General features: G+C 43.2%; 2 protein-coding genes across 15 annotated transcripts in view; one reads left to right on the top strand and one right to left on the bottom strand.

Annotated features, from left to right (window-relative positions):
* LOC144129148 (uncharacterized) overlaps positions 1-8,518 on the bottom strand; it is a 28,256-nt gene extending 19,738 nt beyond the window's left edge. The window contains exon 1 of one of the 3 annotated variants that reach the window (XM_077663090.1): positions 8,379-8,518. The gene's annotated coding sequence lies outside the window, so the exon portion shown is untranslated. Of the gene's footprint in view, positions 1-1,048; positions 1,185-7,275; positions 7,399-8,378 lie in introns of those variants that run through there. The other 2 variants (XM_077663092.1, XM_077663091.1) reach the window with 2 other exon arrangements.
* Positions 8,519-8,712: 194 nt separating this feature from the next.
* The window catches only part of LOC144129147 (uncharacterized), a 35,618-nt gene continuing 19,464 nt past the window's right edge, over positions 8,713-24,866 (top strand). For 11 of the 12 annotated variants that reach the window (XR_013313869.1, XR_013313868.1, XR_013313871.1 and 8 more), the window contains exons 1-11: positions 8,891-9,135; positions 9,260-9,346; positions 9,503-9,577; positions 9,672-9,751; positions 10,214-10,373; positions 11,010-11,448; positions 16,432-17,416; positions 18,675-19,160; positions 20,878-21,037; positions 23,549-23,658; positions 24,197-24,301. Coding sequence is in view for 1 of the 12 variants with exons in the window: in XM_077663088.1 (XP_077519214.1) it covers positions 9,271-9,346; positions 9,503-9,577; positions 9,672-9,751; positions 10,214-10,373; positions 11,010-11,448; positions 16,432-17,416; positions 18,675-19,160; positions 20,878-21,037; positions 23,549-23,658; positions 24,197-24,301 (2,676 nt within the window). In the remaining 11 variants the exon portion in view is untranslated. Of the gene's footprint in view, positions 9,136-9,259; positions 9,347-9,502; positions 9,578-9,671; positions 9,752-10,213; positions 10,374-11,009; positions 11,449-16,431; positions 17,417-18,674; positions 19,161-20,877; positions 21,038-23,548; positions 23,659-24,196; positions 24,302-24,866 lie in introns of all 12 variants that reach the window. The other variant, XM_077663088.1, reaches the window with a different exon arrangement.

Consider the following 24,866-nt stretch of genomic DNA (forward strand, 5'->3'; position numbering starts at 1 on the left):
TACAAAAACTGTGCAAAAACTTGGGGGTTTCTGCTTATATTTATTGTACCTTTCTCGACCATGGATAAAGGGCATCTATTAAGGTGGTTATATTTACCTGCTGTTATGGTTTCACAGTCAATCGTCTACATATTAAAAGTCGTGCTTACTACATTCAGTATACATATATGTATTTAAACACACAGCAATGAAGACATACAATTCATGACCATGCAATTAAATGCTGCCCCTACAAAATTGTCTCCGGCCTTTCTTGGTTCGAGAAAAACTTCTAAAGATGACGGAAAACAAAAAATTCATGTTTAAAAACCATGAAGAGGAAAAGAGAGATAGAAAAATCATAACGTCAAAGCAAACTTTCAGAAAAAATAGTATTTGTATAGTGCACAGGCCTCATGTCGCGATATGAAACACTCCAATAGAAGGACAACAATTAGTACCAAAACTGTATGTTGTTATCAGGAACACACATGAGTTGTGTAGCAGTTTGTTATGACTAATTAAAAAGACTAGCACACAGGAGTGGGATAAAAAAATAGAAAACGATAGGACAAGCACTTGTCTTGTCTTTTTCTGTTTGTTCCAGTTCTGTATGCGCTAGTCTTTTTAATTAATCATGAACCACCAACTAGCCCAGCTATCTGCCTTGACAGAATTGGTTTGTAATGACATAAGACACTATGCATGCATGTATGCCAATGTAAAAATCTGTTATAACAGAGCTTTTTAGTTAAAGCTTAGAGCAGAATTACAGAAATTTAAGTCAAGTTACAGTCAAAAGTCTAATTTTTTGCAGCATTGACATGCTGGCATCAACACTTAAGAATGATGGGGGGTTGGGGGGAGGGTGTGACTCAACAGGTATTGCTCACTTCGGCCAATGGTCACTGTATGATGCAAAAGTTCTCTACACAAGTCACAAAATAAACATGCAAAAAGAGGGGCAGGCAAGGCGGGCCCCTCAAGTATAACAGCGCAAGCAGCACCTTTCGCTTTCATCTCAGGCAAACAAAGGCTGCTCTTATAATGCAATGGCCTAGCAACTCACTCGGCTTCGATCCATGCGGCATTCGAAGGCTGCCAGCAAATGTGATTCTGTGCAGTTTCCTATCAGGTCGGCTGCACTCACCACTTATGTGTTATCACTCCCACTAGAAATATCAGCAGCCAAACAGCTGCGGCAAGCTGGGGAGCAAGCTGTACGTGTGTGTACATAGCATGGCTGAGAGGAGTTCCAGAGTGTGAGCCTTGAGCCAACGTAGGAACCAAGATTGCACAGGGTGTTTCAGCAGAGGTCGCAGTGCAAACAATGCAGAGCATGCCTATTTTGTTTACAACAAGTCCCGCCATCACTATTTGTTAACCTGTAGTATTTTTAGTTTTTGGACAATACTTCATCTTTACCTGTCTCACTGTTTGCTGCCACCCTTGAACAAGTGATGCGTTGCATGTGCTGGCAGTTTTTTGTAGCGATAGCTACATTACGGTAGCATTTCAAGCCTTCGGTGTAGCGGCACCGTAGCAGTGGTGGTGCCGCCACCCTGTGGATGCGCCGCCACGCTGTCACGTGGTTGGTCACGTGGTTGGTCACGTGGTGCGGAGCAGCTGCCGGCGGCGCGGCGCCGTGACTGATCTTGTGGTAAGTCACGTGGTTGGTCACGTGACTGAGTTCCACTCAGCCAGCTGTAGCTATTGCATCACTTCAGGTTTAATTAAAGCTAAACCATCGCCAATTTTTTTTTTATATGGCTTTAAATGCAGACATGTATTAACTTAGAAGAGTGCTAACATAATGGTGCTATAACATGTACGTGCATGAATGAATGGATAAAGTGACTCAAATAGCTGATAGTGCATAACCTGAACGCAGTGCAAAGTAGTAAACACTGAGGCAGACTTAAAAAGTACTAATGTGAGGATGTATACAGGTGCATAAGAAAGGTGGTGTGCTATGTGCACTCATGTGCAGGGGATTCCAGATGGTTTGAACCAAACTAAGTAGGTTTGACCTGAGATAGAAGCTAAAATTTTGTTGATTATTTTGCACACGCAGTATTCTGAGTTTGTAGTCGCTGAACTAATTGCTCTAAAATGAAATAATTGGCATCGTCATACATAGCTATGGGAGTCAGCAATTAAATATACTGAACGAAAACAATGCAAAAGGCGAGATGGGGACCAAAAACTCTGGCACACATGAGCCACTGACTGTTGTCAGTTGTGTGTTCCACACTTCTTGGCAACCTGTCTCATGTTATGCACAGCTTTCATTGGTATGTTTAATTCATCAGCTCCTGGAAATGACAAGAGGTGTGCTATGTTTGCAGTAAATAAACTGTAAATACACATGACTGTTCTGAAGGCCTTTTTGCCTTCTTGCATAAAGCGAACGTATTGCAGAAGGAGTGTCATAGTGGCTACTATCGTGCATCGCTGATTGAAGCCAGCTGCTCATGTTAGTATAGGCTTGAGTTCTGCCTGTCACCTCCACATTCTTAAAAGCTGTGTTAGAATAATGTTTTCATCTTAGTAGAAGTTGGAAAGCCAAGTGTTTCATCTGATGCTTTATAGCTTTGTGAGCACTTTTTCTAGTGCACCCATAATTAAAGTAAAAAGGGTCCTAAACCTATTGGCAGCTCTTTCCTGTCTTTTCGGCAAGACCTGCCAACCTTTGGCTAATCAGCATACCTTATCTGTAGAATCACCAACGAGGAAAAGCCATCACTGGCCACATTCCTCCTAGCTTCAGCAGAGAGGAAAGTTGGCAAAGACGCTCCCATACTTTCACACCTCCGTGGAATGAAGAAACTGCAGTGACAGCCGTGCCACAGCAGCCTTTCCTTCCTCCCTCCTGAGCGCAGAGATTATCCACTCCCAGGCCGACTTCGATCACACGTGATCGCAATCCCAAGGTAATAGGTTGTAAGCTTTTAGCAACTCCCATTTGGATAACATTATCTTCAGCCAGCAGGAGAATGTAGGGGGTTTTGGTTAAGGCATACTGTTATCATTGAGAGCGGATGCCATAATCTTTGCAGTCTGTGCTGCAGCTATCTCTGTAAAAGATGCAGCACAGACTGCAAAGATTATGGCATCCGCTCTCAATGATAACAGTATGCCTTAACCAAAACCCCCTACATTCTCCTGCTGGCTGAAGATAATGTTATCCAAATGGGAGTTGCTAAAAGCTTACAACCTATTACCTTGGGATTGCGATCACGTGTGATCGAAGTCGGCCTGGCAGCACAGCGATGTGCAATTCGTTGGACACTGCAACTGCTGTGCATGTTCCAATAAGTGTGGCTCAGCAACCTCCAGTATGATGTAAACACCAAGAGGAGCCTCGGCAGCAAAGAAATGGCATGATAAAAGGTAGCTTTGGGTCCTTTATGCGGTCCGATTAGTTTTTCAGGCTGCTGAAGTTTTGTAATGACCACCTGCATTGCACTTTAAGTCTCTGGCGCGGTCTTGTTCACCGTACCTATATTGCACATTTTAAGTCACACCCATGGAAATGTCACGAAGAACCACTGCTATCACAGAAATGAAACTGCCTATCCATAGTATCCGTGAACCAAATTATAGTGATCACAGATGGGAAATATCATATAATAAGGAAATGGAGTGTAGCCTGCCTTTACAAATGGCTTTGTTAATGAGCAGCTCTGCTTGTGCTTCACACTAGAGTAGCATTTCATACCTGCAGTCCAGAATCGCCAGAAACTTGCTTTTCATTATTGTCAACTATGTGTAATAAAGCCAAGCATTCCTCTATGCAAAGGGAATTCTGTCAGACAAATTTTTTGGACAAGCATCAAATGTGGAAAGTCTGCTGATCTCTATGCCTACATCTTTTAGTTGTGGTGGGCTGCCTATTTCATCCCTGAGAACAGCTTGCATATAAATGTTCATGACATAACTTTTTCTCTTTCTAATTTATTTCATTTTACTTCAGTTTTTTTTTTTTTTTCTGCTAGCACCTCTGTGTGAATGTGCCATCACTCAAGTTTTTCTTTGTGTAAAATTTAATTCACTCTGCCAGCATTTGTCTTACTGAGCACAGCAAATGTGTGGAGCAGTTTTCTACACTGTAAGCCACAGGAAGGAATGGTTGTTGGGCAACGGGCAGAACTATTCCATTAAGTGGGAACTGGGAGTCAAGGGGAATAGAAAATGGGATTTTCATAATTGGCAAAGTATGCTCTGGTTGTATGCTGCACGAAATCTACAGATTGGCAGTGCTTTTTATTTTAAACACTAAATTATGCTGCACGAAATCTACAGATTGGCAGTGCTTTTTATTTTAAACACTAAATTATGAGCTCACTCAGGAATTGAGCTCTCTCCGAAGGACACCTCTCAGCATTGCCATGGGCCATGAATATAAACAGCAGTTAAATGATAAATTTAATAAACAATGCATGTAGGATGCACATGCCCCACTTCTGCAAGATAGTAGACATGCCCAGTTCCGATATCATTTTGTCCAATATCAGAATCTTTACATCCTTTTAATCTAAGCTAGGAAAGGTGTAGCAGCATGGATATACAATTAAATGTACAGTGCGCACCAGCCTTATGTGGAGTGCTGCAGACCTAGGCACACTGTGCAGCAAAACAAGCTGCAGCTGCTAGGTTCTAAAGAATACTTGCTAAGAGGTGCAAACCACATGGACCTATGAGCCAGATGGGCATGCGCACCTTGCCTCAAACCATGCATGTATCCAAGGGCCACCCACCCCAATACTCTTAATTGGTAGTGCTCTAGTTTGCATGCACCACACCTTGCCCCCCCCAATACAAGAAATCTTGAGCCACTCCCCCCCTAAATAAAAATCTTGGAAATGTGCCTGCTTCAAACCTACCAGCTAGCTCCAGTTTAATTTCGCTTCTTACTATTTGCTGTACAGTGCTCCAGCACTCAACACAAGGGTGACATGCACTGTAACTGTTAAAATATGCAAATATTCTACATCATTTGGTATTGGGTCGGATCAGGTAATAACTGATATTTTTAGAAAATCTTGAATTATTGTTATTCAAGGGTACATCTAAGGTAATTCCCATCTCAAATAATCAGCGATTACCACCATGAAATATACACTGTCCAGGATGGCTGTCATCATGCATAATATTAGATTGCCTAATTATGTGGCTCATGGGGGATTTTGATTTGAAACATTACTAGTCCCATCCCAAGAAAAGCCGGCGTAGAGAGAAAGAGAGTGTGCGTGTATGTGTGTGCACATGTGCGTGCACGCATTTGCAGATGATACAGGGTCATATCATCAAGTGGCAATATGATGCACACAGCAAGCCATGCACCTTCACCTCAGACAATCCTATACATGTTGTTTATATATATATATATATATATATGTATATATATATATATATATATATATATATATATATATATATATATATATATATATATATATATATATATATATATATATATATATATATATATATATGCAACAAGAAATCGTATGGCACCACTAGATATATATATAGCTATATCAATATATCAATGATATATCCATAATTAAAATAACAAGAAATCATATGACACCACTCGAAACGCTGTACGAGAAACAGTTGCATCACAATTTTCGTACAAATGTCTGGAAAACTGGCGCCAAATGGAGGTTGTCCAATGGCAGGTGTGTGTGTGTGTACACACAGTCATACGGGCCCCTCATTTCCCTTCCCTTGTTTCTAACACACACTCACACACCTGCCATTGTACAATCTCCATGTGGTGCCAGTTTTCCCAACATTCGTACGAAAATTGTGATGCAACTGTTTCTCGTACAGCATTCCGAGTGGTGTCATATGATTTCTTGTTGCACATAGCTTACATGTGCTCGTCAAGTTGGAGGCTAGCTTGCGACACGTATTCGAACCGACGACATATGCACCTTCAATTGTATGCCTTCCCGGAATTTCATATAAAAATTGTGATGCAACCGTTTTTCTTATAGCATTCCGGGTGGTGTTATACTCGCATGTGTTTATGCGGGTGGTGTCATACACAGTGCCACCGGAAACGACGCAGACAGTGGAGCGCACCACCTCATGCTTTTGCATTCCCGCACGTAAGCAGTCTTAAGTGCCTGTGCCGCATTTTTTCTTGTACATTGGTTTCTCAATAACCTTGTATAGTAGGATGTCACAATCACAACCGCCTTCAGTTCATACCGTGGTTCTGCTAAAACTGGGCACTTGCTTTTATGTTTTTGAATATCTTCAAGGGATGAAATCTCCATGTCTGGGCATAATGGCACAATATGCTTATATCTGATCACTACACAACCCATTTACACAAACCCATTTGTAAGCCCCTCCTTATGTAATGCCTTCGGACCTTTAAGGATGAAATAAATGAAATAAATGAAACTACTTTCAAGCAATTAATTTCTTTTTGTCACAGGTAGGTTTGCACTTTATCTGGCCAGAACACTCATACCCTAGCTATAAGCTGTACGCTACACAAGTGTTAGTCTACTTTTGGTTCATATCTGTACTAATTTTGTAACTGAGGCATTTTTGGGTCAGGAAGAGCTTTATTTGTACAAATGTATCCACAAGTTCTGGAGCTTCTACACCAGAAATAAAGGCAGGACTCAAAAAAAATATCTGTGGGAAAATTAGTATAAGCCACAGCTGAACACAGAAAAACCTTAAAAACTAGATACCTTAGTCTGAGCAGCCTCATTCAGTCTTGCAGTGCATATCCTGTATACCAACACAAGCTAAAAGTGCTAGGAGCCTAATGACAGCCTCCTGGCTTGTGAAAAGCAAATTATGGTGAAAGTGTATTTCGCAGTTTTTCAGCATTATTGGTTAATGCTCCTGGATCTAAATATGCACATGGTCTGCTGCAAAATGCCACACCGGAGACCGACGTTTCTGTACGTAACAGGTTAATGAACTCCTTCTGCTTCATCATATGAAGAAACGGAAGAGAAAGTCAAGCTTAAGATTTACGTGTGATTGCCACTACCCCGGGCTTTGGGAGATATAAATATGTGCACATATACACACTACTATATGATTACTAACAACTTGCTATTAAACACTTAATTGGGTCACGCAAACATGTATGCATGAAAGAACTTTGAGGTCACTCAATCCATCCGCATAGCCTCAAATCTAAAATTTGTTTAGAAATGGCATACATATATTGTGGAGCAAGAGAATGAACATAGCTGCAGTGAAAGCAAATATGAGCAAATGATCAACAAGAGGTATAATGAAGCTGTCACTGGCCTGCTTTCTAAAGTGTGAATGTCATTCCTTGGACGAACCTCCTCATACACAAGAGCAAAATCAGGTGCGACCGACCAGTCTGGTGTGTAGGCTGACCACTCAACGTACAAAACTGTGGTTGGCGCAAATGTCTTATCTAGCTATCTCAAGATAGCACTGTTCAAACTTCCTATGAGTAACAGCTAGATGGCATGCACCCAAGTGCTACTGATAGGCAATCAGTTTCCCACAATGCCAAGTGAGACTGTTGCATCATGAAAGCACCAAAGCCTAGGTTACCTCCTGTTAATGCAAGTTTGAAAAAATGACTGTGAAAGCTTCTGTCTAATAGGAAAAAAAATAACTATGACTGCCAATGCAAGCTTTGACAACTGACTTTAAAATTGTGCCTAGAAAACCAGTGAATATGTGGGACTAGACCTTTTGTTATTTTCCCAGATATAATATATCCAAGATGAAAGATAATGAAATGTAAAATTAAATCGATCATCAGCACTGGTATTTTCAAGCTGAACATGTGATATATTACACGTGCAAGACTAGCAAAAATGAAAACCACTAGCTGGGAGAAAAAAAAAACACCAAACAAGGAACCATATTTGCAGAGAGAATCTGAAGTGCACGACGGTATTTTTTTTTTCCTCAGAGACAACACCTTGCGAAAATATATAGGTATTATTTCGTGAGTGGTATTGACAGTAGTAGGCATAGCTAGCCGACGATGGGTGCTATATCCTAACGAAATCCAGCTATAACACGCATTGAATTTGTGTTTACTGGAACTTCCTGCAGTGAATCGGCTCTATGCTCTTGATCGAAAACACTTTCAAGAAAACTGCAGGAACGCGCCCGGAGAACCACCCCTGTTTTAACCAGCTCGCCACTTCAATTCCCTTTGAGTATAAATGCGCGCCAGCGAAAAAAAAAAAAAAACGCCAACAAGCGCCAAGCTGGTTTCTGCCTCAGCACCAAAATTAAACCAATTCGTGCCAGTTGAAACCACAGTGCATTGAGCAAATTCTAGGACGAGAGCCAGTTAGTCCCACGGACTTCCTTTTTTGTTGTTGTGTGTTACGTACCGAGCACGACATCGAGACACTTACCGGAACAGTCTCGTCTTAGGTAGCGCTTTTCACGGGAGCGATCACAACTGCCTGGGTAAGCTACGCGCGCAGGTTATCAGAAGATAAAGACCGAGTGACTCATGCACTCCACTCGTCTCAAGTTTTCGAGTTTGAGCCGCTGGCTCCGTAACGTAATACGTTATACCCAACAGCGTTGGGGTTCTTTGGCCTTTCGATCTGCAGTTCGGAAGTCCTACGGCGCCTGAGCTGAACTGCTGCGGCGCTGACTGGCACGAGATAAACTGCAGCTCGTATCCGCGCATGTTTTCGAGCTTTTCGTACGCGCGTACGCATTGCACTGATCATGCTGTCTGCATCACCCGCGCGCTACACCAGCGCCATCCTGGTGAAAACGAAACTGCGCGTCTCATTGGGCCTTTGGACTTTTCCTTTGTTTTTTTTTAACTACAATTATAGTCACAAGATGTCGCCTAACAATATTTTGCTTCGGTACATTGTTAGATAGCTCTTGTAACTCTACAACGAAGACTGTCTTCATTCATCCACGAAGTTCTGCTCTGGCGTTTTGCGTCCTGCCGCTGCGTACCGCTGCCAGCAGGCTGTGCTCGCGTCCTAGCGATCACAGGGAGTCGTGTTGCATCTCGGGGCTTTCTTTAGGGTGGTTTGTTTGTTTCCTTAGGAAGTCGTGAAATTGTTGCGCAGCATATTACCTGTCCTGGAGCGGAAACGCTTAGATTTTGATGCCGGCTTGTTCACCGCACTCGCTACTTTTCCCGTAAGTACCGGTCACTGTTGCTGGAGGTGATGATTGCGCTGTGTCGTCGAAAGTCTGTCCAGCAGCTGTACGATTGTGTCCGACAATTAACCGGGGCCCCATTTATTGTTCCTAAATTATTCAGAATTTACAAAGATGGTGAAGCGCAAGGACAGGACGGCACGGAGGCAGATATTGCAGCTGAAAGAGGAAAAAAACCGGACGTACTTGCGTGAGTGCATTACTACGCATGAGAAAGATGACACCTCGTTGCACGATGTCGGTTTGCATGCCTTGCATATTTTTGTAACGACGTTACCTGCCGATTGTCCTGTTCAGATGACTTCAGAAACTTATCGTTCCTGATAATTGGCTTGTTGTTTTGTAGAGCAAGGTAACAATATCCCTGGCGTTCCAGCTGAGCCATCACCGAGCCAGGGAAACGACGGTGCTGGGGTCAATGGTATGTAGCGCAGCACTTCTCCAGACGCGTTTATTCATCTTATTTTTCTTCCATGTGAGTGTTCTCTTGTCTTCATGTTGTTTGTTTATTGCAGAAGGGAGCAAAAGCGAGCCGGCTTTTAAAAATGGTGCTCAAAGAGATGCCATAGACGACCAGCTTGAGGACTTCATGAAGGTATGATCGCTGCGGTAACTCAAAGCTTACACTTTTATATTCTTTAACTTCGTGTATTCTCCTTTCACTCGCAGAGCAAAAGACGTTTCGTCATTTGATTTCTACAAATATATAATATACGGCAATTAAACATCCATAAAGCAGGGCAGCCGTTGTCCTGTGTTGTTCTCTCCTGGTGTGTTCGTCTTTTTTGGCTGGTATTTTCTTCTTAAACATCCATAAGTCTAGTACACATAACGTGTGGGATTTTATTTAGATTGCATTTGTGCTTTAAGGACTGTAATTGTACAGAGCCAGTTTTAAACTTTATAGCTGCAAATTCTTGTGCCAGTAGTAGTTGTGTATTTGGCAAGTCTTGCTAAATGTCATAGATTCCAAAAATGATTTAAGAAAATACTTGAAAATTTCCTTTATTCATTGCTAACTGATGTTTTGCTCACTTGTCTGTCAACCCTTTCACAGGAAATTGATGCCATATCATCTGTGCCTGAGACAGATATACAGAGTGGTGAAGAAAAAAATGAGCTGCAAAATGAACAGACAGCAACGACCACTTCTGAGTCGGTACCAGCTCCAGAGACATCTGTTCAGGAAGTGAACTCCATAGAAGCATGCCCACCAGGTGAAAAAAATAAATAAAAATAAACGTGTTCGCCAGCAAGAGCTGATCATTAGACCATAAGGGATTGTGTTGTCTAAAGAAAAGATTACAAAGATGCACCATGACTGAATGTCTGGGCATGTGCTGCATGCACTGCACAAGGCCTGCACATGTACCTTCATTCAACTAACAATGCCTAACAGAAAAAAAAATGTAAAGCAAAATAACTTTAATCAGCTTCTATTTTTTCTGGTCCCTTCATTGTGCCAAGGCTCCTGCTAGTATCCAGGAACATTGCAGTGACCAAACCCAGCAGAATTTTGGTTATTGTGATAACTTCATTACTTTTGAAGTGATGGCGACTTTAGATGTACACATGTATATATCGGTGTTAAAAAATTATTGCTGTACAGTGCGTCATGGCACTTGCAAGCTGATCATGCTCCTGTGAAACATACCACATGCAGATGTTAAAATCTTAATGGTATTGATCAAAATAGTGAACTCATATGTGTGCCGTTTCCTGTTAGCATGTGTGGGCATGCCTGTTTGTATCCCTTGCACTTGCATTCTCTTAGTGTTTACTACATGTATCTTTTCACAGTTAAGGGAACTTGTGTAACAGCATACTGTTCCTGGTATCATTTCTTTTGTTAGGCAGCGTGAATGTACCTGCAGCAACCGAAGCAGAAGTGCCTGCGTGCCCCTGGGTCGAGTGCTTGGATGAAGCGACTGGCTACACATACTTCTGGAACCAGTCGACCAATGCGGTGACGTGGGACTGTCCCCCAGAGTACGAGGCCTACTGGGCTCAGTATGGGGAACCTGTTGGTGCTGAGGGACAGGACGCTGCTTCAGTCACACACGCGACGGCTCCAGACACAACCAGTGCCATGCTAATGGCTGTGGCTGCTCCAAGTAGTGCCACTCCTGCAAGCATTGCGGCCATGTCTAGTGGGCAGACGTCCTTGTCGAGCACCGAACCTATCACTGCGAGCACAGCTGAAGACGTGAAGGGCAGGCCTGGCACGCTTGAACAAAACAGCGGCACGACAGTGACAGCCGGGAAGAAGCGCAAGCAGGCATCTGTCATTGGGTATGTTAGTACTTATTTCAGTGTTCCTTCTGGGCACTGCAGTTTCTTTTGCTAGTGGGATACGAGGGAAGGAATATGGGAGCCAAGGAAATTTTTTCTAAAAAGATGTAGCTGTTGATATTTGATGAGGCACTGCTCCTCATGCTTGCTGAAGAAAAAAGATTTGTTTTTTGCTGTCTTTGCATGGCATAGCAACTGTTTTTATGCTGTCTCGTAATGAATGTTTTCTGTTTTTGTGATTGTTTACTGTTAGTCCACTACTCCACTAGCCTCGCTGTGGGTTGTGCATCTACTTGAGGCTTCACATCAGTAAAAACCATTCCTTTTGCTCTGCTTGATGCTGATATGCTTAAAGATGCATTAAAGAGGATTCTGAGCTCCCTTTTTAACACAGGAACTCGATCTACACAGTCCCAAGCATTCTTAGAAATTTCGAATTGTTGTCTTATGCAGCTGATTTCCTTATTAAATCGAAATAAACGTCCAAACTCCCGCCTTTTTTTTCTTTTAACTCTACTCCAAAAGTATGAGGAGTCAACCAATGCGTGGAGTGCCTTTCAGCCAGTCGCGTTGCGGCTTGCCACTCTGCCATCAGTGGAGTGATCGGTAAAGCAGAGTCCATGCGTATTTTTAGTTCCGTGGGCCTAATTTGTCGCTATGTTGTCTGAGACAAACTATTTATTCACGGAAGCATAAAAAACAAAATAAAAGGAAAAGCAATTGGCTGAAAGGCACTCCATGCGTTGCTTGACACCTGCTTTCGGAAGTTAAAAAAAAAAAAAAAACTGGGAGCCGGTACGTTTAATTCGATTTAATATGGAAATCGGCTGCACAGGACCATAATTCAAAGTTTCTAATAATGCTCGGAGCATGTAGATTATGTTCCCGCGATAAAAAGACGAGCTAAGAATCTTCTTTGGTGCATATTTAAGGGTGCATGCTCTGTTCCCCCTCTGTGATTGAGCTCAAGTTTTCTTACTGTCTAAGCTACTGTGACGGTTCAGTGGCTGGGTGTTCTACTGCGGAGCATGGAGGAGGAGTGTCTGACAGTAGCAACTGCATTTTGATTCCATTCAGTTTAGTTCTATTGAGGTGAAAGCCTAACTAACTCTATTTGCAGGCTGCATGGGAAGAACAGGCAAACAACAAACTGCATTCTATAAAACCCGTTTTAGGAGAATGGAAATCATGTAGACATCAAGAACGTTTTACTGAAGTTATTTTATGTCGGCTACGCATTGGGCACACACACCTTACACACAACTTTTTACTCACAAAACAAGACAAACCTCTCTGCGAAATGTGCGGCGATGTACTCACTGTAAACCACATTTTAATTTCATGCAGAAAACTGGAACAACTGAGAAAAAAATATTTTACAACACTCTACAATGAATACATCCCATTGCACCCTAAGTTGCTTTTAGGTGATCAAGCACTGGTTGATCTTTCAAGTATTTTTAAGTTTCTTAATGAAGCCAATGTTTTAAACAAACTCTAGGTATAAAAAGTGTAACATTTAACAAGAACCTAACCTTGTGTTTGGCGCATCATAGCCATAGTTGCTTTTGCGCCATTAAAATCAATATAACTAACTAACTAACTAACTCTATTTGACGAAAGTTTGTTCATGACTCTCATTGAGGCTGATAGATGATCCCAAAAAAATGGCGTCGCAACAGCCACCGTCTAGCTACCGAAGTGGCGAGCGCAATGACGGCGAGCATAACTGATACCAGGAGCAGAACACCCCCCCCCCCCCCCCCCCCTTGCCCGCACACGCACACACATCCCCTCTGATGTGCTATTTGCTCATATGGCATAACTGGCAATCCTCCATGTGGTGCCATTCATGTGGTGACATACGTACCAAAATTGTGACGCAGCCATTTGTTATACAGCATTCCGGGTGGTGTCATACGATTTCTCATTGCAATAGCGTACGTCTCAGGTTAAAGGCTAGCTTGCGACAGGGATTCCAGCCAACGGCATGAGTACCGTTAATGGTATGCCTTTCCCCAACTTTTGTTTCACAATTGTGATGTGATGCAATTGTTCGCTGTACATTGTTCCGGTTGGTGTCATAGGATTGCACGTTGTACATAGTATACAGCTGCTAGTCAAGTTGCAGTCTAGCTTGCGACAAGGATTCCAACCGGCGGCACATGTACATACCTTTAATGGTATGCCTTTCCCCGACTTTTGTTTCACAATTGTGACGCAAACATTCACTGTACACTGTTCTGGGTGGTGTCATACAATTACAAACTGCACATAGTATACAACTGCTAATCGAGTTGTGGGCTAGCTTGCGACAGGGATTCCAACCGGCGGCATATGTACCTTTAATGGTATGCCTTTCCCCGACTTTTGTTTCACAAATGTGACGCAAACATTCACTGTACACTGTTCTGGGTGGTGTGATACGATCCCGCGTTGCATATAGAATACAGGTGTTGGTCAATTTGGAGGCTAGCTCGCGACAGGGATTCCAACTGACGACATATAAACTCACAATAAGAAATTAATGCTTTCGCCTTCACAACACGTAACAGTCTTAAGTGCTCTCCCTATTTTATTTTTTGCAGACATGCGCAATTCTGGAATGGGTACCTCGGTGAAAAGCTGTTTAACTAGAGCTTCACTACTAGGCCCAGCACCAGTTTTTACACCCAGTTTAGGAAGCAGAAGAGTACTAGTTCCCTTTCACACGGCATTCCTTGAAGGCCTTTCAAGGAAGTGCACCTCTTTTCACCTAAGGAGCGAAAGCTCAAAGGAGCAGCAATGCAGTTACACGGTGCAGCCCAAAGGTGGAACAGCCGTTGAGGCTTAACACTCATTGCTGTACATGAGGTGGCTGAAGTGAGTGTCTTAAATTAAAGGGGTATTCTGTTCATTTGTTGAGCTCAGGCATTTTTTTAAATTCTTTTTGCTTCCTCAAAAGAACTGCAACAGCTACTCTCATCACCAGCAGCAGGATTTTGTTTGTATTGCATTGGCCTCCAGGGGCATTTGGTGTTGCTGCAGCAAATTTACTGTCTTGAAATCTGGGCATGAAGTATAAACACCGGTCCAAAAAGAAGATCCAGACAAACATTTCATATATTTACAAGATGTTTTCAAACACTGTTAGCTGCATATATTTTTCTTTGCGTTTACTATTTGACGTTGGCGGCACTGTGATCGCAGGTTATAGAAGGCAGCACCTTTAGGCTCCAAAGGTTTTGGACGGGCACATTTGCCTCCAAGACCCTTAGTGGCAAAGGCATAACATTTGTGCCATGTAGCTGCACTCTGTACGCCTTTGAATGTAATGACCTGGTTCTCAAAGGCCTTTGCGGTGCCCGTGTTACTGGGGAATAAAACAACCTAGCATAAAAGGATACCACCGCTAAGAAACAGTAAGCAATGTATGTGGTCCACAACGAAAATGTGAAAAAAAAAAAACAGTACAGATGCCAACAGGCCTTTCATTTCATTCATTTCATTTATTGAAGCCTATAGGGCCGGTGGGCATTACATAAGGCGGGGGCAAGAACAGTGTGTAAAAATATATCGATACCAGTTCAACAAAAACAAACAACAAAAAGAAAAGAACAAAACAAAGCAAAAAATAATCATAAGAGAAGAGACAGTAGCACAGGATCAGATTACTGGGTAAGGCAAAAAACATCATGTAAAACACAGGTGGCTTGCTAATTTAGTGCGAAAAATTGCTTGATCTGTGCACGAAGCAGGCAGGGCATACCATCGAGCTATTGCATCTGGAAAGAATGAATCAATCATCGCTGATGTGTGGATGACTGTGGTTTAGGCGACAGAACCTACACTAAACAGGAACATCGAGGACAGATGAGTAAAAGAAAAATTAAAAAAATTACACAGCTGAAGCATTTATGTCTGGAGTCAAAAGCCAAAGACAGTTCCGTATTGAGGTTTGCTGTGTGATGTGAAATGCCAGTGGACAAAATGACAATGGGGAAAGGACAGCAACATATGGAAGTGAAAAACTGGTTTTGTTTGGCACAGGTTGTCACCATTTCTGCATTTAGCAATGCCACGTGTTGCTTTTCCACGAGGCTTAGTTGCTTGACTGTGCCTCTGTCACTTCTGTGTGTTCCATAATTTTGTGCCATTCTCTTCAGACATGTTCCAACTAGCTCTGTCCTTATCTTGCTACAAAACTGCAAGGTGTTGAAGTTAATCCAAAGCCCTTCACTAAGGGCGTCCTGTCCTCCAGGCAAAGCTTTGGCCTCTAAAATTGCATTTTTTCCATTGGATTGGCCCGAGTTGCAGCTTATTGCAAATACTGTTTTCGAGGCTCCAACTTCGAGGCACACTAAGCCAATGTTTTTTGTATACTTGATGCACTGCAAGTGGTTTGCTTGTAGTTTTCAAACTCTGTAGTGTGTGTTGCAAAAGCCCGTGAAAAGCACTAGGTTCACGCCAGGAAATGACACATTTCAATTTGTGTGTGCTTGCGCACACACAGTGATAGTTGTATGAGGTTCTTTATTTGTGGTTAAATGGCATTGGCATCATAGTAGTTTGTTTTAACCGAAGGCTTCTCTATTCGCCTATGGCCAATGAAGGTACTATCTGGCTGTGCCTAGGGTGTCTATGATCTTGAATGTGTGCAAATGTGCTATGCTTGGTCATGTGATACAGACAGGCAGGGAAGTAAGTTGTTCTCAGGGGTTGCAGAACAGCTGTCCATAACCTTTACTCCTTTGCCTAACAGAGGGGGGTTTGGACATTTCTCTTTTGTTTGTCTTTTTCTTTCCTTGTTTCTATATATTCTGTTTCTTGTCTCTGTGCTGTTGAGGTCCAGAACTGTGGCATCACCTTCATCCGCGGAATGGTTCCTTGAGAACTGAGCTGTCAATACTAACTAGCCAACCCTTATTCATTTGTGTAGTTATTTAGATATCTGACGTGGGTCTTTGTAATGAGAGGTCACTTTCTTTTTTTTTCTTCATGCAGGGCAATCATTCCAATCACTTCTTATGGTGCATCGGACAGCAGCTCCTCTGAAGACAGTGACCAAGAGCGATATGCTGTTCAAAAGGCACAGCTAAGAAAGCATGCCTCGAAGCGCCCAAAAGTCGCAGCTAGGCGGTCGCAGAAAGAGTCGTCGTCACCAGTTGTCTATGGACCACAGCTACCAGATTCGTTACTGTGTCAAGAAGAGAAGCCTGTGTTTGGGCCATGTCTTCCAGATGCACCAGACTCCACTCAGGCGACTGTTTATGGTCCTCATTTGCCGGAAGAGAAGTTGGGCGTGTACGGGCCGCATTTGCCAGATTCCAGAGAGCTTGCTGCTGAACCTGTGGCTATTGGGCCCCAGCTGCCACAGTTTAGCGAGGCTACAGAAAAGGTCAGCACAGGTGTCTTTATTGGTCCACAGCTTCCTGACGATTTCTATGAAAAGCAAGCGAAGCTGTGTGATGAAGAAAGACCTGCAGTTCACGGGACTTGTGCCGGCTCCGAAACTCTCGATACTTCTCAGACGTGCATGGAGGTAGATATACCTGGGGCTTTGTTTGAGGGTTCAGATGCTCAAGGGTCCAAGGTTGGCGAAGAAGTAGCGCATGAAAGTGAGGTCTCATCTCTGGCTGCTAAAGAGACTTGCGTTGTGCCAGAGCCCGCTGTGCTGGGTTTGGCTGGCCTTGTGGATTATCCTGGCTCTCCTGTTGCCAACAGTGAAACCGAGGAAATGGATGTGGAAGACAAACCAATGTCAGCAGCATCTCCGTGTGCTGATCCAGTGAGAACGCCCGTCGACTACCCCGTAATGGCTGGTGGAAAACTTCAATTTGGCAATGTCGGCGAAGTTCTGCACAGTGATGAAGCACTGCTAAAGGGTGATATTCAGAGCAGTTCGGGTGTATGCGTCGGGTCGCAGTCACCACTTGGCTCTTCAGTCGTGCCTGAACTAGCGAAGTCGAAGCGGAACACAGAAGCAAAGGTGATAAATGCAGCACTCTTCCTTTTTCACTTTTTTCTAGAGTTGGTTACTTGTTTTGCTCATGCTGTTTGTGTGGCTCCTGGAGAGTTACTGGTTCTGCATTCCTCTGCAAATGTGGGGCTTAATTTTATATTATTGCATGTGTGTGTATTTTCTTTAAGCCATTATTTTAGACAAAAGAGCAATGTGTATACCGCCTGGAAAGCACGTAGTGTTTCATTTGATGTGGCCTTTTGCCATGTGCCAGTGTTGCCATTTAAAACTGCAGTTCTTGGCATTTAAAAATTGATGGGCGATCATGCAGTGTGATGCAAGAAATCTGCATTAGCAATATTGGTTTAACATTTCACTCCACTTTTACATTTTTGCTTTTACAATGGTTGCTTTCCCACTGCGCTTTTGAATTTGATTTTGCGATTGCTTTTTCGTTCCGCTGCTGTATGGGCTTCTGGGGGGTGAAAATGGGTGGTGGCCGGAGGCCTTCTGGAGGTAGGAGGTGGACGGAGAGGCTTTGGACATACTGACCATTGCATTTTCGCCGAATGAGGACTATACTACTAGTACAGAAAAAATGAAACAGCACATAACTACATAACTCCTTTCGTATTGCTCTGTGAGGAACTCTCTTACAGTCGTCAGCTGTCATGGCCTGTGGTAAAGGGTAGCGTTAGCCCTTGGGTAACTTGCACCTCATTTTTCAAATTATGGCTCCTGTTTTTCGTTTAAACTACAGTACAAAAAAATGCGTATTTCTATTTCTCTGCAATTACCAGTGCAGTGTCCCTTTGACATATTCGAATCTTTAAATGAACCTTGCAACAGAGCTCACGATGAGATAGTGCTTTCAAATCAAAACATGTAAGCAGTCTTAAATGCCTTCCGTAATTTTTTTCACATATCTCCGTCTGCCTTTGCTCTCCCCAGTTCCCGTCCCCTGTGCAGAGTAACATGTCTCTGCGTTTTCATTCAAGAGCTCCCCTTTATAAGCATCTTTCATCGATAGTAAAGGTGAATGTATTTGGCATCGTAAGCACCCTGTCAAGATTTTTTTTTTTCCATGTTCACATAAGGCACCACATGTTTGTAATTTTTACACAGACCTTTCTTTTTCTTTCATTACGATCGAATTATAGCATGCACCCTTGCACATTGCCATTCATTGCGATTGTCGCACAGCACGCAGTCACATGAGATGTCATTATGCATTAATTTTTTTTGCTTGATCTCACCTGCCTGCGTGTATGTTGCTCGTTTACAGAAAAAGTCGCAGCACCTTGTTTCATATGGTGATTCTGAAAGCAGCGATGACGACGGCGGGGATGTGGATGTGACCGATGTGGGTTCGCCGCCGGCCCCCAGTGCTCTGCTGGATCCTGTTTCGGTCAGGACAGAGGAAATTGAGGATGAGGACAGGCATGTAGGCCTAGGGTGCCCCAGGAGAACTGCTGGTGAAGTGCTCGACATTGAGGGGAAGAAGCCCCCTTCTGTGATGAAAAAACAGTTTGTGAAAGTGAGTTTTGTGCGGTCGGACGAGGTGCTTGTGTTGGGCAAATGTGCAGACATGGGTCAGGAAGTTGTGCCAGAAAAGATGGAAGCGGAAGAGGCTGAGAAAGGTCTTTCTCCAAGTTCAGACAGGACTGCTGGCACTGAAAAGGCTGTGTCCCCGAGCAAGCCATCACCGGACTCTGATGTGGATGATTTCGACGACGTGGTTCGGGCCCTCGACATTGCCTTGTTGGAGTCGGTAAGCTCAGCGGCTGGGCTCAGTGTGCTTTTTACCGACTTTTAATGCATTGTCATTAGAACACCATTATTGCAAAAAGGGTCCGGCGTTGGCGAATGAAGCCTGGGGGGGAGGGGGGCGGGGTATGGAGGCAAAGTGGAGAGAGGAAAGTCATGGGGTACACTTTCAGGGATGAGGAGGCAGAGGGAAGAGGGAGGCGCAGGTTCGATCCCAGCCACGGCGGTCGAATTTCGATGGAGGCGAAATTTTACAGGCCCATGTGCTGTGCTATGTCAGAGCACGTTAAAGAACCCCAGGTGGTCTAAATTATCCAGAGCTCTCCACTGCGGTGCCCTTCATAGCCTGTGTTGCTTTGGGATGTTAAACCCCATAAACCTTTTTCTTGGAGGGAGAGGGGGAGAGTTGCTTGAATATGCTTTGCAAAATTCACTTTTCAGTGAGTCAGTGGTTGTGTATTTCTAGCAGACCTTTTACTTTTTCACAGCAACAGCTGTTAAACACCCGTTCCTATGTTTCGCGCCGCAGTAGTGTGCTGTAGTCTCTCGTAGTCGTCAGCGTAACCGGTGGGTGCATTGCCAAGGGAACCACTCAGGGGATGCTTACTGTGCAAGAAGGAAGGTATGACGTGAGCGGAGAAATGTGTAACCGGGGGGGTGGTTACCACAGGAAGCATCCAGAGGGTGGTTACCATGGAAGGAAGAGGGTATGATAGAGGTCAGTGGTTGCCATTGAAATCACCTGGAGGGTAGTTGCCCTAGAAGGACAGGGAGAGTTATCGTGGAAGGAGGCTTTGTGGCGAGAGCGTAGGAAGGTGTAACTCGAAGGTGGTTACCACGGGAATGGACTGGAAGGTGCGTTCTGTGCAAGGAGGGCATGGCGAGAGCGTAGGAAGGTGTAAAAGGAGGGTGGTTGCCCTGGGAACTGTCCGGAAAGTGGTTACCACAGAAGAGCAGTGTGGCGAGAGCAAAGGATTCTCCAACCAAAGGATGGTTACCCTGGAAGGGGGAGGGTATGGTTGGAGCATAAGAAGGCACAACCAGTTAGTGGTTGCCATGGAAACCATCTAGTGGCTAGTAACCCTGGAAGGATGAGGGTTACTGTGGAAGGAGGAGGTGAAAGCAAGGAAAGGAGTAATCGGAGGGTGGTTACAATGGTAACTGCCCGAAAGGTGGTTACCATGAAATGAAGAGGGTGTGTCGAGAGCAGAGAAATCTCCAACTGGAGGTGGGAGGAGGGTATGGTGAGAATATAGGAAGGCGTACCATGGTAACCATCGGAACGTTAATTCTGTGGAAGGAGGAGAGAGGATATGGTGAGGGAGGAGGGATGTAGTATGGTTTACCTGCAGCAGCTGCTGCGAAACACACCACCTGAGGAGAGGATCATCAGCGGCGCTATGCTTCTAGGATAGCAGACTGGAGGAAACCTAGACAAAAAATGACTGTGTGTGGAAAACTAAAAAACTTTAAGATGTGGGGTCGCTCTGATATTCTCAGCCACAAGATATCGTTAAGTATAAATGCCTTAACAGCTGTCGCTGAATCTCACGTTAGCCAGTGGGAGCAGTCTGTCAGTTTTTTTTAGCTATCAAAAAACTTCCCAATTTCTCAACCTTCCTATGCATAACATATCTCATTATATTGGCGTGCGAATTTAATTCAGCATCACCTTATGTGCCCATCCTTAATCATTTGTGCCATGTTCTCACTTCGTGCAGCAAAAGAAGAAGGGTCAAGAAAGAGGCACAAAGCATGAAGCCCTGTTGCAGGGTGAAAAGAGAGAGTCGCCTCATGACACCAGTGAGGAGGAAGGGGAAATTAAGTCATCAGAAGAATCCAGTGAAGCTGGAATGACACCTGTGAACTTGAGAGAATCAGGTGGGCATGTGTTATGTGCAGAAGTGTCTCTAATATGTGAGTGTGTAAGTGCCTGGTCTTTTTCACTGTGTGTACTGTGCCCATTTCGCTGCATTGTTTTTAGAAACACACGTTGTTGGGTAGTTGTTTTTTGAATATTGTTTTTAGATCAAGTTTAAAATTTTGAGCCATGAATTCAAGAAACTGCACATAAAATTGTGTGCTTTGTGTGTTTAACCGCCCTCCACTGCCAATTCAATGGTCCTACATTGCAGGGAGCTGCCACAGTGGCTCAGCGGTTATGGTGCTCGGCTGCTGACCCGAAAGACGCGATTTTGATCTCTGCCGTAGCGGTCGAATTTCAGTGGAGGCGAAATTCTAGAGGCCTGTGTACTGTGCGATGTCAGTGCACGAGCACCAGTTCGTCGAAATTTCCGAAGCCTTTCACTACGGCTTCCCTCATTGCCTGAGTTGCTTTGGAACGTTGCACCTAAATAAACCCATAAACCTACATTGCAGTGGTTCTAAAACTTTGCAAACACCCTCACTTTGTTTTACAAAAAGCTCGAAAGAACCAAAGTTCAGCTCACACACAGATCTCTTTTGAAGTAATAATATGGCTTGAGTATTGATTCAGGAGGTGACAGGCATGACATTTAAAAATGTTTTATGCAAAAAATAGTTTTTCGTTTTGTAGATTTCGGCCTCCAAAAAACATAAGCCTCTGTTAATTGCAGGTATCACGAGTTTTTCCAACCTGTTTAGCGGTGTTACCTAATATAACAGTGCAGCTCTTCTGCTGTACCTTGTGGTACCGAATCAAGGATATAGAGAGATGGGTGCTTTTGTTATGGATGGTGCCATATTTTCTGGCATGTGGCACTAGTAATGTGGCACTGAGCGCTGGTTGGTTCATGCTAACTGTTTAACGGTTAGCTAACTTGGATTGACTGTCACATTGTGCACAGAGGATGAAGTTAAGGGATGCACGAATGACGTGAGTGCCCTTCAAGCTCAAGCAAAAGCATGGGAGTCATGAACTTGGAATAAGTGGCTGACCTCTCTTTGATCAGATGAGCAAAATTTCTTTTAGAATGAAGCAGTGACAACGTCTATGCGGAACTAATGCAGTGATTTGGAAGCCTTTGGTGTTAGCAGGAAAAGATGGTTTCTTGTGCTACCTCATGAAATTTGAGTCAGTCATTGTTTAGGACCGGATTAGTTGTGTACGTCTTAATTTGAATCCACCGTACCACTTGTGTGCTTCTAGACGGGCATTATGGCTAAAAAAATATGGTACACGGTTTGGTTAAAAATGTGAAAGGTTTGCAAGTTATTGTTTCCGTAGGCATTTTTAGGAACTGCACAAAAGTACTGAAAAATTGTAGGGTGTCAAAGGTAGATAGTTATATCTTGAAACAAAGCTTTGTAACTGGTGCGGTCAAGACAGCCTGGTTTAATCGGTGCATGGGCTATTTTAACGCAAGGGATGTATAGCATGAAAAGTAGACTATATTATTGCTGTGCTTTTCATAGGCTCACTGAGGGGGGGATGCAGAAATTAAAACCATTTTCATTATTTATGGCTCAAATGCAACCAAATTTTACACAAAAATGCAACATTTTGTGCATAATTTCAGAACCTCATCTTGTATAGTTGCTGAGAAGTTGCAATTAATACCCTTGTGAAGTCATCCATAGTGCGTTAAATAATTCAGAAAAAAGTGCGCAAGTTTTTATGTCAGCACATTCACGAAGCCCTGCTCTGTTCTGTAAAGCAATCAGTTTTTTTTTTACATGCCCAGTACTCTCGAAACTAAAATTTGAACTCCTGCATGCATATTCACATGAAATTGTTTCTGAGAAAAATAAATTAAAAAAATTATTGCACATATTCTTAGAAAAATGAAGAGCTTTATTGCACTTCTCAACATCTTGGGATTCATTTGCAAAAAAATGGAAACATTCCGCCGTTATTTGTTACTAAATGCTGAAAGAATGAGGGACAGCAATCGCTGAAAAAGTGAAAGCTGAGAAAATCAACCTTAAAATTACTCGTTTGCCTCGTTTGTTTTTTATTTTTGCTCTGAGGAATGTGGCACTGAGACCAGCGGAAGCTTTGATCTCTCCTCTTCACGGTGGTACATAATGTTATTAAGGATGGCGATGCTCCGTCATTTTAAAGCCGCGGAATCTGCGATGAACCGGGACCATCACAAGCGCAATTAGCTCACACTTTTCAACGACCACAAATAAAGAAAATGCCTTTTCAAAAATTTTTACTGTATACTATTCCACTATTGTTTTTCGTCACCAAACAGATGAAGACCTGAAGATCAGGAAAAGAAATGGAGGAATCAAATATTTTGACTGAATCGGTCATTTTATTTGCTGCGTCCCCTCCCTAATTAGTACCATTTGCCTGCTGAAAGGCGGGTGGCGGCATTGAATAAATAAATAAAATAAATTTTGTGCCTGCTAGCTGTGAAGTCATGTCAATGTGCAGGTTGAAACTTGGGGCAACTTTTTCAGATTCTGAAGAGGAACCGGAAGAATTGAAGGCCAGTACTGGATTCAAGAAGAATTCAACGTCAAGTAGAGAGGCCACGTCACCAAAGCCTGACAACAAGTCTGCGATAATGGTAAGAAGTGCCTCTAATTGAGAAAATGAGCTAAGTAAGGTTTTCGAACTTTTTACTCACACATGTGTTATTCGCTAACTGTGAGGAATATACATCTCTGTGCTTGGTACTCAGTTATTATGTTGTTAAGTCTGACTTCAAGATATCCTTAGGTTTTAAAAACATTCCTGGGTTCTTTTTGATATTGGAGTTAGGCTCCAGGGGTTTGGCAGCAAAGTGTCAGATTGTATTGCTTCATGAGCTCTGCTACTGTTGTGAAAGGTATCACTTGATCTGAATACCACGTTTAGATGGAGTGATGCTACCCAGCACAATATCAGCAGTAACACATTAAAGCAGCAGTGGGCATTCTCTGAAACGCTGACGGTAACGCTAACCAACTCGCCCAGCTTGCCATTCTTACTCAAGTAATTCTGAAACATTCAGCTGTCTGCTAATTTTCATGAATTTTAGTAAATTGTGCATTCTTTTTGGTTGTACTGTGTTCTTGGAGAAAAGTTTGTCTCCCCATTGGAACATTGCTCTTTCTCTTTGACAGTCTGAAATCGGTGAGGCTTACAAGATGCTCATGGACCAGTTGAACCCCCTGCGAGATGTCATAGCGTGCAGAAACAGCTACTTCGAGATTGTTGTGAAGACCATGGTGGGTGAATTCACATCATGAAGCCGTCTTCTATTGCATGCAGTTGTAATGTAGGAAACAGACTGCTTATTTATTGTTTGGAAAATGTTTCTGTAGTGCTGTGCGGCATATGTATAGGAAAACTTTGTTGATACGTTTACAGTAAGATTTCCCGGTGTGCACTCTAAACGTCGTGATTAATAAAAATGTTCTGTAGAGCTACACCATTTGCCTTCTAGTTAATAAGTTGTCGAATAATACGATTTCCCAGCAAGTATGCGCATAATTTTTCGAATTTTTATCATATGGTACAGGCTCCAGTGAAAAAAGTTGCCATATTTACGCGATTGTGAGTCGACTTGAATGTAAGTCGACCTCCCCATATCGCATGTCAGGAAAAAAAAGAAGGGCGTACCCGTGGGCACATTCCGAAAAGAAAAACTTCGAGGACATTAAGCTTCGCCTTTAAGTGTAGAATGCGATACCATCGGGCTGCTGCCGCTTCTAAGCAGCTGCCATCGGTCGCCACGTGCGAGGAGGGCGGTAGCGGGTGCCGGTTCTGCACATTGACAGAGCAGCTGCTCAA

The sequence above is a fragment of the Amblyomma americanum genome, chromosome 4 (genome assembly GCF_052857255.1).
Source record: "Amblyomma americanum isolate KBUSLIRL-KWMA chromosome 4, ASM5285725v1, whole genome shotgun sequence".
NCBI lineage: Eukaryota > Metazoa > Arthropoda > Arachnida > Ixodida > Ixodidae > Amblyomma > Amblyomma americanum.